Source organism: Cherax quadricarinatus, chromosome 14 (genome assembly GCF_038502225.1).
Source record: "Cherax quadricarinatus isolate ZL_2023a chromosome 14, ASM3850222v1, whole genome shotgun sequence".
Classification (NCBI taxonomy): domain Eukaryota; kingdom Metazoa; phylum Arthropoda; class Malacostraca; order Decapoda; family Parastacidae; genus Cherax; species Cherax quadricarinatus.
Window position 1 is genome coordinate 11,115,727 of NC_091305.1, and position 18,330 is coordinate 11,134,056.

At 39.1% G+C, this 18,330-nt stretch overlaps 2 protein-coding genes across 3 annotated transcripts in view; both read right to left on the reverse strand.

The window, feature by feature from the left end:
- Window positions 1-5,360, reverse strand: part of LOC128698674 (MAM and LDL-receptor class A domain-containing protein 1) — a 696,795-nt gene extending 691,435 nt beyond the window's left edge. For both annotated transcript variants that reach the window (XM_070084847.1, XM_070084846.1), the window contains exon 1: window positions 5,168-5,360. The gene's annotated coding sequence lies outside the window, so the exon portion shown is untranslated. The remainder of the gene's footprint in view (window positions 1-5,167) is intronic.
- A 6,779-nt stretch (window positions 5,361-12,139) lies between these two features.
- Window positions 12,140-18,330, reverse strand: part of LOC128698701 (MAM and LDL-receptor class A domain-containing protein 2) — a 170,647-nt gene continuing 164,456 nt past the window's right edge. Inside the window, exon 53 of the mRNA XM_070084849.1 lies at window positions 12,140-13,888. Within this exon, the coding sequence (XP_069940950.1) occupies window positions 13,667-13,888 (222 nt within the window). The 3' untranslated portion in view covers window positions 12,140-13,666. The remainder of the gene's footprint in view (window positions 13,889-18,330) is intronic.

An 18,330-nucleotide genomic window follows, 5' to 3' on the forward strand; every position in this document is an offset into this window, starting at 1 on the left:
TGCAGCACACAGTGCATAATGAGAAAAAAATAACTTTCACGTTTTTTTTGGCATAAAACAGCGTCTTTGCACTGTATTTTCATATGGTATTTATTGTTGTATTCTAGTTTTCTTGATCTCATTTTATAGAATGGAATGCATATCACAGAAATTGATATGATTTTTACTGGTTTTACAATGAAAAGTACCTTGAAATTAAGCTCAAAGTAGCAGAAATGTTTGATTTTTACCAAAGTTCAAAAGTAAACAAATCATGCCAAGCGTCCAATACACGTCAACTGGTGAGTCTAACATTCTTTTGCGATTGCGCCAATATGATTTATATCATTTTTTACACTAATGCAGTAGTCTGCATAACAGTAAATCTTCTATTTTTCGTGAGAATAAAAATTCAAAGTGGAAAGCAAAAGAATGTAAGAGGGGCCTTGAGATGTGACTAATGAGCAGAAGAAATGTCATTTTAGTGCCAGGAATGTATTTCTTGTTTGTTCTGGACACTATTCGGAAATTGGCATTTTTTGAAATTTGTGTGAAATTGGCAAAATTGCTAAATTCTGACCACTGTATTGGATAGTTGAAAATGGTAAATGGGTGGTTTCTTGCACTCATTCAATAGAAAAAATGTAGTTCTAGCGAAATATTCATGTTGTTTGTCGACTAGTACAGAGGAATTGGCCGAAAATGGGGCTCAAATTGGGCAAAATCGCCGATGCGTAAACATCGCCGAGACCGCTAACTTCGCGAGAGCATAATTCCTTAAGTTTTCCATCAAATCTCATAATTTTGGTGTCATTATGATCGGGAAAAGATTCTCTATCTTTTCATAAGAAAAAATAATTTTTTTTTTTTTAAATTTGGCCGACCCTGAGAATGAGTTTCTGAGAGGGCCTGTCGACCCTCAAAGGGTTAATCAAGCTATGCTTATCGAGATGGCTTCTTATAATATCAGCTATAAATGACTCTTAGTAATTTGCCTACAATTGAGGTCAGGCTTATTGGTAACAATTTGTCCCCTGCTTTAAAAATAGGAATTACCTTCCATATATCAGACACTACACTTGTTTGAAGAGATAAATTAAAAATATTAGTTAATGGTTCACATAGTTTCATTCTGCATTCCTTAAGAACCCTTGAAAAAATCTCATCAGGTCCCAGCAACTTATTTTGCTTCAGTCGGTCTATTTGTTTACTAACCATTTCACAAGTGACTGTGATGTTACATAATTTATCTTCTTCAGGCCCATTATAAAAATTAATTACTTGGATACTGTTAGTGTCTTCCTGTGTAAAAACCGAGAGAAAATAATTATTTAAAATCGAGCACGTTTCATTTTCTTTGTCAGTAAGATGCCCATAGTTATTTTTAAGGGGACCTATCTTATCTCTAACTTTTGTTCTATACACCTGGAAAAAACTTTTCGGGTTAGTTTTCGAATCCCTAGCAACTTTAATTTCATAGTCCCGTTTAGCTTTTCTTATCCCCTTTTTAATGTCCCTCTTAATAAGACATGACATCAGTGAATCCTTGGTGTTTGCAGCTCAATTTAACTGGCACTCCCACAAGGTACTAAGTGGTCCCAGATTTTTTTAATATGGTGCACACCGAGTGTTAAGATCCATTCTATAATGACCAGGCATCTCAGGCCAATCGTGTCAAATTTGGAGGCAGGAAAAATGTATGAAGGTATATACATATATATGTTTAGGGGTTAAAGTGCAGGCACTGCACTTCTCACCTCCAGGACTCAAGTCTGGCCAACTGGTTTCCCTGAATCCCTTCACAAAATATTACCCTGCTGCATGTCCAGGCCCATTGAACACAAAAACCTCTTTTACCCACTCCCTCCATCCTTTTAGTTTATTTTAACTTAACTACCATCTCCCTCCAAGGAAAGGTGACCCAAGGTAGAATACATATTCATACAAAATTATCATCTTTCTAGAATAGAAGTGTGATGACATCACAATTAGATTACCAACTAACTGCAACATCACCACCCTTCCCTCCAAGTATAGGCACTGCCCTTCCTGCCTCCAGGACTCAAATCTGGCTAACCGGTTTCCCCTGAATCCCTTCATAAAAGTTACCCTACTCATACTCAACAGCAAGTCCATTTAAATATATTTCAGTTATACTCTACAATTAAGCTTAATTATACAAACAGCCTATTATTCAATGTTGACATTACATTAATGTATAATAATGATAATGCTTACAATCTCATATATAAATAATGTCCACCTTTTATTTAATTATGTAGCAAACTAATTTTCCTCATTACTTATTAATGATATTTAAGATTTGTAGCTTTGCAATGGGTGCATAAATGTAAGTTTTTGAAAAAGTGAAAAGTGAAGAACAGGATGAGAGTGTGGGGGAGGTGCGTGAGGCATTACGTAGAATGAAAGGGGGTAAAGCAGCTGGAACTGACGGGATCATGACAGAAATGTTAAAAGCAGGGGGGATATACTGTTGGAGTGGTTGGTACTTTTGTTTAATAAATGTATGAAAGAGGGGAAGGTACCTAGGGATTGGCACAGAGCATGTATAGTCCCTTTATATAAAGGGAAGGGGGACAAAAGAGATTGTAAAAATTATAGAGGGATAAGTTTACTGAGTATACCAGGAAAAGTGTACGGTAGGGTTATAATTGAAAGAATTAGAGGTAAGACAGAATGTAGGATTGCAGATGAGCAAGGAGGTTTCAGAATGGGTAAGGGATGTGTAGATCAAGTGTTTACAGTGAAGCATATATGTGAACAGTATTTAGATAAAGGTAGGGAAGTTTTTATTGCATTTATGGATTTAGAAAAGGCATATGATAGAGTGGATAGGGGAGCAATGTGGCAGATGTTGCAAGTATATGGAATAGGTAGTAAGTTACTAAATGCTGTAAAGAGTTTTTATGAGGATAGTAAGGAGAAGGTGTGGAGTTAATAAAAGTATTAGTCAGAGGGCAGAAGAGGGGTTGTTGAGGTGGTTTGGTCATTTAGAGAGAATGGATCAAAGTAGAATGACATGGAAAGCATATAAATCTATAGGGGAAGGAAGGCGGGGTAGGGGTCGTCCTCGAAAGGGTTGGAGAGAGGGGGTAAAGGAGGTTTTGTGGGCAAGGGGCTTGGACTTCCAGCAAGCGTGCGTGAGCGTGTTAGATAGGTGTGAATGGAGACGAATGGTACTTGGGACCTGACGATCTGTTGGAGTGTGAGCAGGGTAATATTTAGTGAAGGGATTCAGGGAAACCGGTTATTTTCATATAGTCGGACTTGAGTCCTGGAAATGGGAAGTACAATGCCTGCACTTTAAAGGAGGGGTTTGGGATATTGGCAGTTTGGAGGGATATGTTGTGTATCTTTATATGTGTATGCTTCTAGACTGTTGTATTCTGAGCACCTCTGCAAAAACAGTGATAATGTGCGAGTGTGGTGAAAGTGTTGAATGATGATGAAAGTATTTTCTTTTTGGGGATTTTCTTTCTTTTTTTTGGGTCACCCTGCCTCGGTGGGAGATGGCCGACTTGTTGAAAAAAAAAAAAAAAAAAAAAAAGTAAGGCTCAGGTTAGGGTGTGTAGAAGAGAGGGAGACTACTTCCTGGTAAGAGTATGTCTTAGACAGGGATGTGTAATGTCACCATGGTTGTTTAATATATTTATAGATGGGGTTGTAAAAGAAGTAAATGCTAGGGTGTTCAGGAGAGGGGCAGGATTAAATTACGGGGAATTAATACAAAATGGGAATTGACACAGTTGCTTTTTGCTGATGATACTGTGCTAATGGGAGATTCTAAAGAAAAATTGCAAAGGTTAGTGGATGAGTTTGGGAGGGTGTGTAAAGGTAGAAAGTTGAAAGTGAACATAGAAAAGAGTAAGGTGATGAGGGTATCAAATGATTTAGATAAAGAAAAATTGGATATTAAATTGGGGAGGAGGAGTATGGAAGAAGTGAATGTTTTCAGATACTTGAGAGTTGACGTGTCGGCGGATGGATTTATGAAGGATGAGGTTAATCATAGAATTGATGAGGAAAAAAAGGTGAGTGGTGCGTTGAGGTATATGTGGAGACAAAAAAACGTTATCTATGAAAGCAAAGAAGGGAATGTATGAAAGTATAGTGGTACCAACACTTTTATATGGGTGTGAAGCTTGGGTTGTGAATGCAGCAGCGAGGAGGCGGTTGAAGGCAGTGGAGATGTCCTGTCTAAGGGCAATGTGTGGTGTAAATATTATGCAGAAAATTTGGAGTGTGGAAATTAGGAGAAGGTGTGGAGTTAATAAAAGTATTATCAGAGAGCTGAAGAGGGGTTGTTGAGGTGAAAATGGCTCAAAGTAGAATGACATGGAAAGCGTATAAATCTGTAGAAGGAAGGCGGGGTAGGGGTCGTCCTCGAAAAGGTTGGAAGGAAGGGGTAAGGGAGGTTTTGTGGGCGAGGGGATTGGACTTCCAGCAGGCATGCATGAGCGTGTTAGATAGGAGTGAATGGAGACGAATGGTATTTGGGACCTGACAATCTGTTGGAGTGTGAGCAGGGTAATATTTAGTGAAGGGATTCAGGGAAACCAGTTATTTTTTGTATAGCTGGACTTGAGTCCTGGAAATGGGAAGTACAATGCCTGCACTCTAAAGGAGGGGTTCGGGATATTAGCAGTTTATAGGGATATGTTGTGTATCTTTATATGTATATACTTCTAAGCTGTTGTGTTCTGAGCACCTCTGCAAAAACAGTGATTATGTGTGAGTGAGGTGAAAGTGTTGAATGATGATGAAAGTATTTTCTTTTTGGGGATTTTCTTTCTTTTTGGGTTACCCTGCCTCGGTGGGAGACGGCAGACTTGTTAAAAAAAAAAAATAATTAATTTTGTTGTTTTTTACCCTCCAGCCAAAGGAGGGTAACCCAAAGAAGGAAACACATTCACCATTATTCATTCAAGAACTGTCTTGCCAAAGTGTTTGACATCACAATTCAGATTACGCTCTGACTACAACATACCCCGCCCTTCATCAAGAGTGCTGGTCATGCCCTTTCTACCTATAACACTTGTGTCCAGCTAACCAGTTTCCAGGAAGCTGTTTGTATATGTTACCTTGCACACACTCCAGCAGTATATCCATTTGTTGCCATTCACTTCTAATACATGTATAATATTATCTACAAACTCTGAGAACTAACCTTTGGAGCCGAAGTATTGAGGTAGATGTAATAATCATGTGCTTTGGATTCCTGAGGCAGGTAAGAATCGTCATTACCTCTTGCATCATGCCAAATCCAGTCAATATTATCTTGCACTTCTTCTTGTTTGAAACCACACAATCCAAGAGCAAAGGTACAGTATAGATCATCTTCCCTTGGGCATCTTGATGAAGTAACCTGTTTAATTTAGAAATACTTTTAACACATACTTTAAACTACAGAAAGATGCAATTTAACAAGCTAATATGGGACAAGTATGCAATGTTACTTTTTAATCTTGAAGCAACCATTCAGAGAGGTACTACCAGCCTACCAAGTGAGTGTAAAAAGGAAGCCTGTATTTGTTTTACATTATGGTAGGATTGCTGGTGTCTTTTTTATGTTTCATAAACATGCAAGATTTCAGGTACGTCTTGCTACTTCTACTTACACTTAGGTCACACTACACATACATGTACACGTTTATGTAGACACACTCATCTGAGTTTTCTTTGATTTTATCTCAATAGTTCTTGTTCTTACTCTTTTTCCTTTTATATCCATGGGGAAGTGTAATAAGAATCTTTCCTCTGTAAACAATGCGTGATGTAAAAGTCCACTAATATGACAGGAACAATAGGCTAATAACCCCTTTTCCTGTATAGCTTACTAAAAAGAAAAATGGGAATACAAATGAATAAATTCAAAGATTATGTGGGGTAAAATAAGGGCTGGATGTGAAAAGTTGGTTATAATAAGTGTTTATGCACCTTGAGAAAAGAGAAGTGAAGAGAGGAGAGACTGGGAAATGTTGAGTGAGTGCAAGGGGAGTTTTGAACCAAGTGAGAGAGTAATCGTGGTTGGGGATCTCAATGCTAAAGTGGGTAAAAATGTTGTGGAGGGAGTATTGGGTAAATTTTGGGTGCCAGGGGTAAATGAAAATGGGGAGCCTTTAATTGAGCTATGTGTAAAAAGAGGTTTAGTAATAATATATATTTTATGAAAAAGAGGATAAATAAGTATACAAGGTATGATAAAGCATGTAATGAAAGTAGTTTCTTTGATTATGTATTGGTGGATAAAAGGTTGATGGGTAGGCTTCAGGATGTACATGTAATAGAGGGGCAACCGATATATCGGATCATTATTTCGTTGTAGCTACAGCTAGAGTAAGAGATAGATGGGACAAAAGAAAAATGGCAACAGCAAGTAAGACAAGAGGTGAAAGTGGATAAACTAAGGGAGGAGGAAGTTAGAGTGAGATACAAGCAACTACTGGCAGAAAGGTGGGCTAATGAAAGTATGAGTAGTGGGGGGGTTGAAGAAGGTTGGGATAGTTTTAAAAATGCAGTATTAGAATGTGGGGCAGAAGTTTGTGGCTATAGGAGGATGGGTGCAGAAGGAAAGAGAAGTGATTAGTGGAATGATGAGTAAAGGGTGTGATAAAAGAGAAAAATGTAGCTTATGAGAGATTTTTACAAAGCAAAAGTGTTGTAAGAAGAGCAGAGATATGGAGAGTAAAAGAAAGGTTAAGAGGGTGGTGGGAGAGTGCAAAAGGAGAGCAGAGGAAAGAGTGGGAGAGGCACTGCCAAGAAATTTTAATGAAAATAAGAAAAAATTTTGGAGCGAGATGAACAAGTTAAGAAAGCCTAGGGAACGAATGGATTTGTCAGCTAAAAACAGAGTAGGGGAGTTAGTAGATGGGGAGATGGAGGTATTGGGTAGATGGCGAGAATATTTTGAGGAACTTTTAAATGTCTATGAAGAAAGGGAGGTGGTAATTTCAGGTACTGGTCAGTAAGGTATAACATCTTTTATGAGTGAAGAAGAGCAGGATTTGAGTGTGGGGGAGGTACGTGAGGCATTACATAGAATGAAAGGGGGTAAAGCAGCTGGAACTGACGGGATCATGACAGAAATGTTAAAAACGGGGGGGATATTGTATTAGAGTGATTGGTATTTTTGTTTAATAAATGTATGAAAGAGGGGAAGGTACCTAGGGATTGGTAGAGAGCATGTATAGTTCCTTTATATAAAGGGAAGGAGGACAAGAGAGATTGTAAAAAATATAGGGGAATAAGTTTACTGAGTATGCCAGTATACCAGTAGGGATTTTATTGAAAGAATTAGAGGTAAGACAAAGAGTAGGATTGCAGATGAGCAGGGTGGCTTTAGAGTGGGTAGGGGGTGTGTAGTTCAAGTGTTTACATTGAAGCATATATTATTTTTTATTATTTTTATTAACACAATCGGCTGATTCCCACCAAGGCAGAGTGGCCCAAAAAAGAAAAACTTTCAACATCATTCACCCCATCACTGTCTTGCCAGAGGGGTACTTTACATTGCAGTTATGAAACTACAACATTAACACCTCTCCTTCAGAGTGTAGACACTGTACTTCCCATCTCCAGGACTCAAGTCCGGCCTGCCGGTTTCCCTGAATCATTTCATAAATGTTACTTTGCACACACTCCAACAGAACTTCAAGTGTTAAAAACCATTTGTCTCCATTCACTCCCATCAAATACGCTCAGGCACGCTTGCTGGAAGTCCAAGCCCCTCGCACACAAAACCTCCTTTACTCCCTCCCTCCAACTCTTTCTAGGCCAACCCCTACCCCGCCTTCCCTCCACTACAGATTTATACATTCTCGAAGTCATTCTGTTTTATTCCATTCTGTCTGCATGTCCGAACCACCTCAACAACCCCTCCTCAGCTCCCTGGATAATAGTTTTGGTAATCCCACATTCTTCTAATTTCCAAACTACGAATTTTCTGCATTATAATCACACCACACATTGCCCTCAGACACGACATCTCCACTGCCTCCAGCCTTCTCCTCATTGCAACATTCATCACCCATGCTTCACACCCATACAAGAGTGTTAGTACAACTATACTCTCATACATTCTCCTCTTTGCTTCCACAGACAAAGTTCTTTGTCTCCATAGTCTCCGAAGTGCACCTAAGTGCACCACTCACCCTTTTCCCCTCATCAATTCTATGATTCACCTCATCCTTCATAGACCCATCTGCTGACACATCCACTCCCAAATATCTGAATACATTTGCCTCCTCCACATTCTCTCCCTCCAATCTGATATCCAATCTTTTGTCACCTAATCTTTTTATCTTCATAACCTTACTCTTTCCTATATTCACTTTTAATTTTCTTCTCTTACATTACCAAATTCATCCACCAACCATTGCAACTTCTCTTCAGAATCTCCCAAAAGCACAGTGTTATCAGGAAAGAGCAACTGTGAAAAACTCCCACTTTGTGTTTGATTCTTTATCTTTTAACTCCACACCTCTTACCAAGACCCTAGCATTCACTTCTCTTACAACCTCATCTATAAATATATTGAACAGCCACAGTGACATCACACATCCTTGTCTAAGGCCTACTTTTACTGGGAAATAATCTCCCTCTCTCCTACATAATCTAACCTGAGCATCACTATCCTCATAAAAACTCTTTACTGCTTTCAGTAACCTACCTCCTATACCATACACCTGCAATATCTGCCATATTGCCCTCCTATCCACCCTGTCATACGCCTTTTCCAAATCCATAAATGCCACAAAAACCTCTTTACGCTTATCTAAATACTGCTCACCTATATGTTTCACTGTAAACACTTAGTCTACACACCCCCTACCTTTCCTAAAGCCTACTTGTTCATTTGCTATCTTACTCTCCATCTTACTCTTAATTCTTCCAATAATAACTCTACCATACATTTTACCAGGTATACTCAACAGACTTATTCCCCTATAATTTTTGCACTCTCTTTTATCCCCTTTGCCTTTATACAAAGGTACTATGCATGCTCTCTGCCAATCCATAGGTACTTTATGGGATATGTTGTGTATCTTTATACGTATATGCTTCTAAACTGTTGTATTCTGAGCACCTCTGCAAAAACAGTGATAATGTGTGAGTGTGGTGAAAGAGTTGAATGATGAAGAAAGTATTTTCTTTTTGGAGATTTTCTTTCTTTTTTTTTGGGTCACCCTGCCTCAATGGGAGACGGCCGACTTGTTGAAAAAAAAAAAAAATAGCACCAACCAGAGGCAACTAAAATGCCAGGGGCAAGGGGCTAGTAACCCCTTCTCTTGTATAAATTACTAAATTTAAAAAGAGAAACTTTCGTTTTTCTTTTTGGGCCACCCTGCCTTGGTGGGATATGGCGGGTTTGTTGAAAAAAAAAAAAAATAGCACCAACCACTCCAAAAGTATATCCCCACCTGAAGCATATATGTAAACAGTATTTAGATAAAAGTAGGGAAGTTTTCATTGTACTTATGGATTTACAAAAGGCATATGACAGAGTGGATAGGGGAGCAATGTGGCAGATGTTGCAAGTGTATGGAATAGGTAGTAAGTTACTAAATGCTGTAAAGAGTTTTATGAGGATAGTGAGGCTCAGGTTAGGGTCAGGTTAGGGTGTGTAGGAGAGAGAGAGGATTACTTCCCGGTAAAAGTAGGTCTTAAACAGGGATGTGTAATGTCACCATAGTTGTTTAATATATTTATGGATGGGGTTGTAAAAGTAGTAAATGCTAGGGTGTTGGGGAAAGGAGTGGGATTAAAATTATGGGGAATCAACTACAAAATGAGAGTTGACACAGTTACTTTTTGCTGATGATACCGTGCTTATTGGAGATTCTAAAGAAAAGTTGCAAAGGTTAGTGGATGAGTTTGGGAGGGTGTATAAAGGTAGAAAGTTAAAAGTGAACAAAGATAAGAGTAAGGTGATGAGGGTATCAAATGATTTAGATAGAGAAAAACTGGATATTACATTGGAGAGAGGGAGTATGGAAGAAGTGAATGTTTTCAGATATTTGGGAGTTGTCTTGTCAGCAGATGGATTTATGAAGGATGAGGTTAACAGTAGAAGGAAAAAAGGTGAGTGGTGCATTGAGGTATATGTGGAGACAAAAAAATGTTATCTATGGATGCAAAGAAAAGAATGCATGAAAGTATAGTGGAACCAACACTCTTATATGGGTGTGAAGCTTGGGTTGTAAATGCTGCAGTGAGGAGGCAGCTGGAGGCAGTGGAGATGTCCTGTCTAAGAGCAATGTGTGGTGTAAAGAATTCGGAGTGTGGAAATTACGAGGAGGTGAGGAGGAGTTACTTAAAGTATTAGTCAGAGGGCTGAAGAGGGGTTGTTGAGGTGGTTTGGTCATTTAGAGAGAATGGATCAAAGTATAATGACTTGGAGAGCGCATAAATCTGTAGGGGAAGGAAGGAAGGAAGGGTAGGGGTCGTCCTCGAAAAGGTTGGAGGGAGGGGGTTACGGAGGTTTTGTGGGCAAGGGGCTTGGACTTCCAGCAAGTGTGTGTGAGCATGTTAGATAGGAGTAAATGGAGATGAATGGTTTTTGGGATTCGACGAGCTGTTGGAGTGAGAGCAGGGTAATATTTAGTGAAGGGATTCAGGGAAACCAGTTATTATAGATTTAGCCAGACTTGAATCCTGGAAATGGAAAGTACAATTCCTGCACTTTAAAGGAGGGGTTTTGGATATTGGCAGTTTGGAGGGATATGTTGTGTATCTTTATACGTATATGCTTCTAAACTGTCGTATCTGAGCACCTCTGCAAAGACAGTGATTATGTATGAGTGAGGTGAAACTGTTGAATGATGAAAGTATTTTCTTTTGGGGAATTTTCTTTCTTTTTTGGTCACCCTGCCTCAGTGGGAGACGGCCAACTTGTTGAAAAAAAAAAATAAATAAATAAATACAAACATACATAGTTTATGAAAGTACTAGTTTATGAATTTTTTTTTTTTTTCAACAAGTCGGCCGTCTCCCACCGAGGCAGGGTGACCCAAAAAAGAAAGAAAATCCCCCCAAAAAAAAATACTTTCATCATCATTCAACACTTTCACCACACTCGCACATTATCACTGTTTTTGCAGAGGTGCTCAGAATACAACAGTCTAGAAGCATACACATATAAAGATACACAACATATCCCTCCAAACTGCCAATATCCCAAACCCCTCCTTTAAAGTGCAGGCGTTGTACTTCCCATTTCCAGGACTCAAGTCCGACTATATGAAAATAACCGGTTTCCCTGAATCCCTTCACTAAATATTACCCTGCTCACACTCCAACAGATTGTCAGGTCCCAAGTACCATTCGTCTCCATTCACTCCTATCTAACACGCTCATGCACGCTTGCTGGAAGTCCAAGCCCCTTGCCCACAAAACCTCCTTTACCCCCTCTCTCCAACCCTTTCGAGGACGACCCCTACCCCGCCTTCCTTCCCCTATAGATTTATATGCTTTCCATGTCATTCTACTTTGATCCATTCTCTCTAAATGACCAAACCACCTCAACAACCCCTCTTCTGCCCTCTGACTAATACTTTTATTAACTCCACACCTTCTCCTAATTTCCACACTCCGAATTTTCTGCATAATATTTACACCACACATTGCCCTTAAACAGGACATCTCCACTGCCTCCAACCGTCTCCTCGCTGCTGCATTTACCACCCAAGCTTCACACCCATATAAGAGTGTTGGTACTACTATACTTTCATACATTCCCTTCTTTGCCTCCATAGATAACGTTTTTTGACTCCACATATGCCTCAACGCACCACTCACCTTTTTTCCCTCATCAATTCTATGATTAACCTCATCCTTCATAAATCCATCCGCCGACACGTCAACTCCCAAGTATCTAAAAACATTCACTTCTTCCATACTCCTCCTCCCCAATTTGATATCCAATTTTTCTTTATCTAAATCATTTGACACCCTCATCACCTTACTCTTTTCTATGTTCACTTTCAACTTTCTACCTTTACACACATTCCCAAACTCATCCACTAACCTTTGCAATTTTTCTTTAGAATCTCCCATAAGCACAGTATCATCAGCAAAAAGTAACTGTGTCAATTCCCATTTTGAATTTGATTCCCCAAAATTTAATCCCACCCCTCTCCCAAACACCCTAGCATTTACTTCCTTTACAACCCCATCTATAAATATATTAAACAACCATGGTGACATTACACATCCCTGTCTAAGACCTACTTTTACCGGGAAGTAGTCTCCCTCTCTTCTACACACCCTAACCTGAGCCTCACTATCCTCATAAAAACTCTTTACAGCATTTAATAACTTACCACCTATTCCATATACTTGCAACATCTGCCACATTGCTCCTCTATCCACTCTATCATATGCCTTTTCTAAATCCATAAATGCAATAAAAACTTCCCTATCTTTATCTAAATACTGTTCACATATATGCTTCAATGTAAACACCTGATCTACACATCCCCTACCCACTCTGAAACCTCCTTGCTCATCCGCAATCCTACATTCTGTCTTACCTCTAATTCTTTCAATTATAACCCTACCGTACACTTTTCCTGGTATACTCAGTAAGCTTATTCCTCTATAATTTTTACAGTCTCTTTTGTCCCCTTTCCCTTTATATAAAGGGACTATACATGCTCTCCGCCAATCCCTAGGTACCTTCCTCTCTTTCATACATTTATTAAACAAAAGTACCAACCACTCCAACACTATATCCCCCCCTGCTTTTAACATTTCTGTCATGATCCCATCAGTTCCAGCTGCTTTACCCCCTTTCATTTTACGTAATGCCTCACGTACCTCCCCCACACTTACATTCTGCTCTTCTTCACTTCTAAAAGATGGTATACCTCCCTGACCAGTACATGAAATTACTGCCTCTGTTTCTTCCTTAACATTTAAAAGTTCCTCAAAATATTCTCGCCATCTACCCAATACCTCCATCTCCCCATCAACTAACTCCCCTACTCTGTTTTTAACTGACAAATCCATACTTTCCCTAGGCTTTCTTAACTTGTTTAACTCACTCCAAAATTTTTTCTTATTTTCATTAAAATTTCTTGACAGTGCCTCTCCCACTCTATCATCTGCTCTCCTTTTGCACTCTCTCACCACTCTCTTTACCTTTCTTTTACTCTCCATATACTCTGCTCTTCTTGTAACACTTCTGCTTTGTAAAAACCTCTCATAAGCTACCTTTTTCTCTTTTATCACACCCTTTACTTCATCATTCCACCAATCACTCCTCTTTCCTCCTGCCCCCACCCTCCTATAACCACAAACTTCTGCCCCACATTCTAATACTGCATTTTTAAAACTATTCCAACCCTCTTCAACCCCCCCACTACTCATCTTTGCACTAGCCCACCTTTCTGCCAACAGTCGCTTATATCTCACCCGAACTTCCTCCTCCCTTAGTTTATACACTTTCACCTCCCTCTTACTTGTTGTTGCCACCTTCCTCTTTTCCCATCTACCTCTTACTCTAACTGTAGCTACAACTAAATCATGATCCGATATATCAGTTGCCTCTCTATAAACATGTACATACTGGAGCCTACCCATCAACCTTTTATGAAATATCTTATATATTTCTTTTAATTTTACAAAATACATTACAAAACAGCAGTTTATGATAAAAAGGTGGGATTTAGAGCAAATATACTTTCGTCTTTCCATATTTGATAATACTTTCCATGATGTCATCAAGTGAAGCATCTCCATCCTGACTGTCCATAATTACAGCTTCAATGGTGATTATAAATTCAGCCTCTATTGTTTCAGCTTGAATGTCTGCCTGAACAAGCATCCACAAGTCTTCCAAAGGATAATCTTGATGCAAAAGTTCCACTACCAATGGTCCATCTAGTTCCTATAATAGTATTAGAAATTGAATGACAATTAATATATGAAATTTTTGTAGCTATGCTGTTTGCAGTACTTCTTATTCATTACAAAAAGACAAATAATTTCCCAAGAGTTATTCTGAATACTGAAAACCTGATAGTTATAATCATGACATGCAATTTTTATATATTAATTTTTTTTTCAACATGCTGGCCATCTTCCACTGAGGCAAGGTGATCCAAAGAAGAAAAAAAACACTTTTATCATCACTCACACACAATCACTGTCTTTGCAGAGGCGCTCAGATACGACAGTTCATGCGTCACTCCAAACAGTCAATATCCCAAACCACTCATTTAAAGTGAAGGCATTGTACTTCCCACCTCCAGGACTGAAGTCCAGCTAACCGGTTTCCCTGAATTCCTTCACAAAATATTACCCTGCTCACACTCCAACTACTTGTCAAGTCTGAAAATCATTCAACTCCACTCATTCCTATCAAACATACTCACACATGCCTGCTGTACGTCCAAGCCTCTTGCACACAAAACCTCTTTTACTCTTCCCTTCATCCTTTCCTAGGACAATCTCTACCCCTCCTTTCCTAAAAGTCATCCTATTTTGACCATCCTCTCTAAATGACCAAGCCACCTCAACAACCCCTCTTCAGCCTGTGTCTGTGTCTGTCTGTCTGTCTGTCTGCCTGTCTGTCTGCTTGTCTGCTTGCCTGTCTGCCTGCCTGTCCTGCCTCTTCTGCCCTGTCCCTACCCTGCCACTTTATAATAATAATAATTTTATATCAGCATGATACATGTTTATAAAAAGGAGTATAACAATTTGGTGTACATGCCAAAAGCCCCTTTATATGCAGAGTATTTCAGGAAAACTTAAGACTAACATAAGACTCCTTCAGGGTCCAAGGCCAAAATCTGAAGTGGTGCTCCAGTGTCCAAGAAATTTTGAAAAAAAAAAAAAAAAATTCTTATAGAATTAAAGAGTATATTTTTGTGAAGGTAATAAGACAAAAAAAAATTCTGATCAGTACTTACCGAGATACAGCGGTGGGAAGTTGGCCCAAAATGACCGGGTGTCGGCAACATCAGTGACTTCCGCAAAATCCCATTTTTTTATTTTACGTTTTTTATACTTTTTTCTTTTTTCTAATTTTTTTCTTTTTCTAATAACATTTGTGGCCTGTGAGACCAGTATAATGTATATTGTATAAGTGTACACTCATTGTATTCAACACAATTTTTTTTTTTTTTTTTAACAAGTCGGCCGTTTCCCACCAAGGCAGGGTGACCCAAAAAAAAGAAAGAAAATCCCCAAAAAGAAAATACTTTCATCATCATTCAACACTTTCACCACACTCACACATTATCACTGTTTTTGCAGAAGTGCTCAGAATACAACAGTTTAGAAGCATATACGTATAAAGATACACAACATATCCCTCCAAACTGCCAATATCCCAAACCCCTCCTTTAAAGTGCAGGCATTGTACTTCCCATTTCCAGGACTCAAGTCCGACTATATGAAAATAACTGGTTTCCCTGAATCCCTTCACTAAATATTACCCTGCTCACACTCCAACAGATCGTCAGGTCCCAAGTACCATTCGTCTCCATTCACTCCTATCTAACACGCTCACGCACGCTTGCTGGAAGTCCAAGCCCCTTGCCCACAAAACCTCCTTTACCCCCTCTCTCCAACCCTTTTGAGGACGACCCCTACCCCGCCTTCCTTCCCCTACAGATTTATATGCTTTCCATGTCATTCTACTTTGATCCATTCTCTCTAAATGATCAAACCACCACAACAACCCCTCTTCTGCCCTCTGACTAATACTTTCATTAACTCCACACCTTTTCCTAATTTCCACACTCCGAATTTTCTGCTTAATATTTACACCACACATTGCCCTTAGACAGGACATCTCCACTGCCTCCAATCGTCTCCTCGCTGCTGCATTTACCACCCAAGCTTCACATCCATATAAGAGTGATGGTACTACTATACTTTCATACATTCCCTTCTTTGCCTCCATAGATAACGTTTTTTGACTCCACATATACCTCAATGCACCACTCACCTTTTTTCCTTCATCAATTCTATGATTAACCTCATCCTTCATAAATCCATCCGCCGACACGTCAACTCCCAAGTATCTGAAAACATTCACTTCTTCCATACTCCTCCTCCCCAATTTGATATCCTATTTTTCTTTATCTAAATCATTTGATACCCTCATCACCTTACTCTTTTCTATGTTCACTTTCAACTTTCTACCTTTACACACATTCCCAAACTCATCCACTAACCTTTGCAATTTTTCTTTAGAATCTCCCATAAGCACAGTATCATCAGCAAAAAGTAACTGTGTCAATTCCCATTTTGAATTTGATTCCCCATAATTTAATCCCACCCCTCTCCCGAACACCCTAGCATTTACTTCTTTTACAACCCCATCTATAAATATATTAAACAACCATGGTGACATTACACATCCCTGTCTAAGACCTACTTTTACCAGGAAGTATTCTCCCTCTCTTCTACACACCCTAACCTGAGCCTCACTATCTTCATAAAAACTCTTTACAGCATTTAGTAACTTACCACCTATTCCATATACTTGCAACATCTGCCACATTGCTCCTCTATCCACTCTTAATTTGTTTATCATTATATTGCTTACAAAACTTGTTTACAAGTTTATTGTAAACAAAATTATGAAAATATTAGTGTGGTTATTGTGTTGAATACAATGGTACCATATAGTACTATATGGTACAATGGTGCCATAGGGTGCGATTGTACCATATGGTACAATGGCACCCTATGATACAATGGTACCATATGGCACAATGGCATATGATACAATGGTACATTGTATCATATGCCATATGATATAATGATACAATGATACAATGGCACCATATGGTACAATGGCACCATTTGGTACAATGGTACTATATGATAAAATGGTACCATATGGTGCAATGGTACCTTATGGTACCATATGGTGTAATGGTACCATATGATGCAATGGTACCATATGGTACATTGTACCATACAGTACAATAATACCATATGGTTCATTGTACCATATGGTACTGTTGTATTCAACACAATAAACACACTAATATTTTCATTATTATTTTGTTTACATTAGTTGTTTTCAACAAAAATATGTAAAAATGTTGTATTTGTACTAGTAATGTTCTATTCCATATTTACAAGTGTACAGGAACTTGACGTGTTCCTTGAGGTGGATGACAAAGCGCTTTGTCTCGGAAACTGCTGCGGAGTCAGTAGCTAGCTTGCGTCGCCACTCACTCAGTCTTGGCTAGTGTCTCATGCCACCAACACCTATTGACCATATGGTACACGGTATCATATGTTTACAGGGTACCATATGGTACATTGTACTATATGGTATAGGGTACCTTGCAGTACAGGATAACATATGGTGCAGGGTACCATATGGTACAGGGTACCATATGGTACAGGGTACTATGGCACAGGGTACCATATGGTACAGGGTACCATATGGTACAGGGTACCATATGGTACAGGGTACTATGGCACAGGGTACCATATGGTACAGGGTACCATACATTACAGGACATCATATGGTACAGATACAGTGATAACTATGGAAATAAGTCACCCTGACTTTTTTGGGTTATCCTAGGATTTTATACATATGCTGCTATGTATGATAATCTATGTAATTGTATATCTGTACACCTGAATAAACTTACTCAAGTGCATGTGGCATCATAAGTAAGTTTATTTAGTTATACACAAATAAAGCTACATAGAATATCATACTTAGCAGCATATGTTTGGATTATTATTATTATTATTATTATAATCAAGGGGAAGCACTAAACCCGCAGGATTATGCAGCGCCTGTGGGGGGGATGTGGAAGGTATTCAGGCTTAATTCAGGGAACTGGAGCACAGATCCAATTCCCTAGATCAAGAGCCCCTCACCATCATCAAGGAACCTTCTTTGAGGGGAGCATGTTTGGAGAACCTAGGATAACCCTGTATCATATGGTATAATGTACCATATGGTACAATGTACTATATCATACATTGTACCATATGGTACCATTGTACCATATGATACCATTGTACCATATGATACCATTGTATGACATGGCACCATTGTACCATATGGTACCATTGTACCATATGGTACCATTGTACCATATGGCACAATGGTACCATATGGTTCAAAACCATAGAATTCGTCTTCAGCTCCACTTCCATCAGTCTTAGAACTGTAAGTTGTGAAGAGGAGAGTCAGAATTCGCCCGGAGAGTGAGTGGGGAGTGAGAGCTTCCTTGCCGCCAGGTATGATGAACAAAGCTACTTTGCCGGTGTTCCCACAATGCCATGCGGGCGTCCAGATTTTTTCTATGGTGTGCACACTGACCACCCAGACCCATTCTCTCA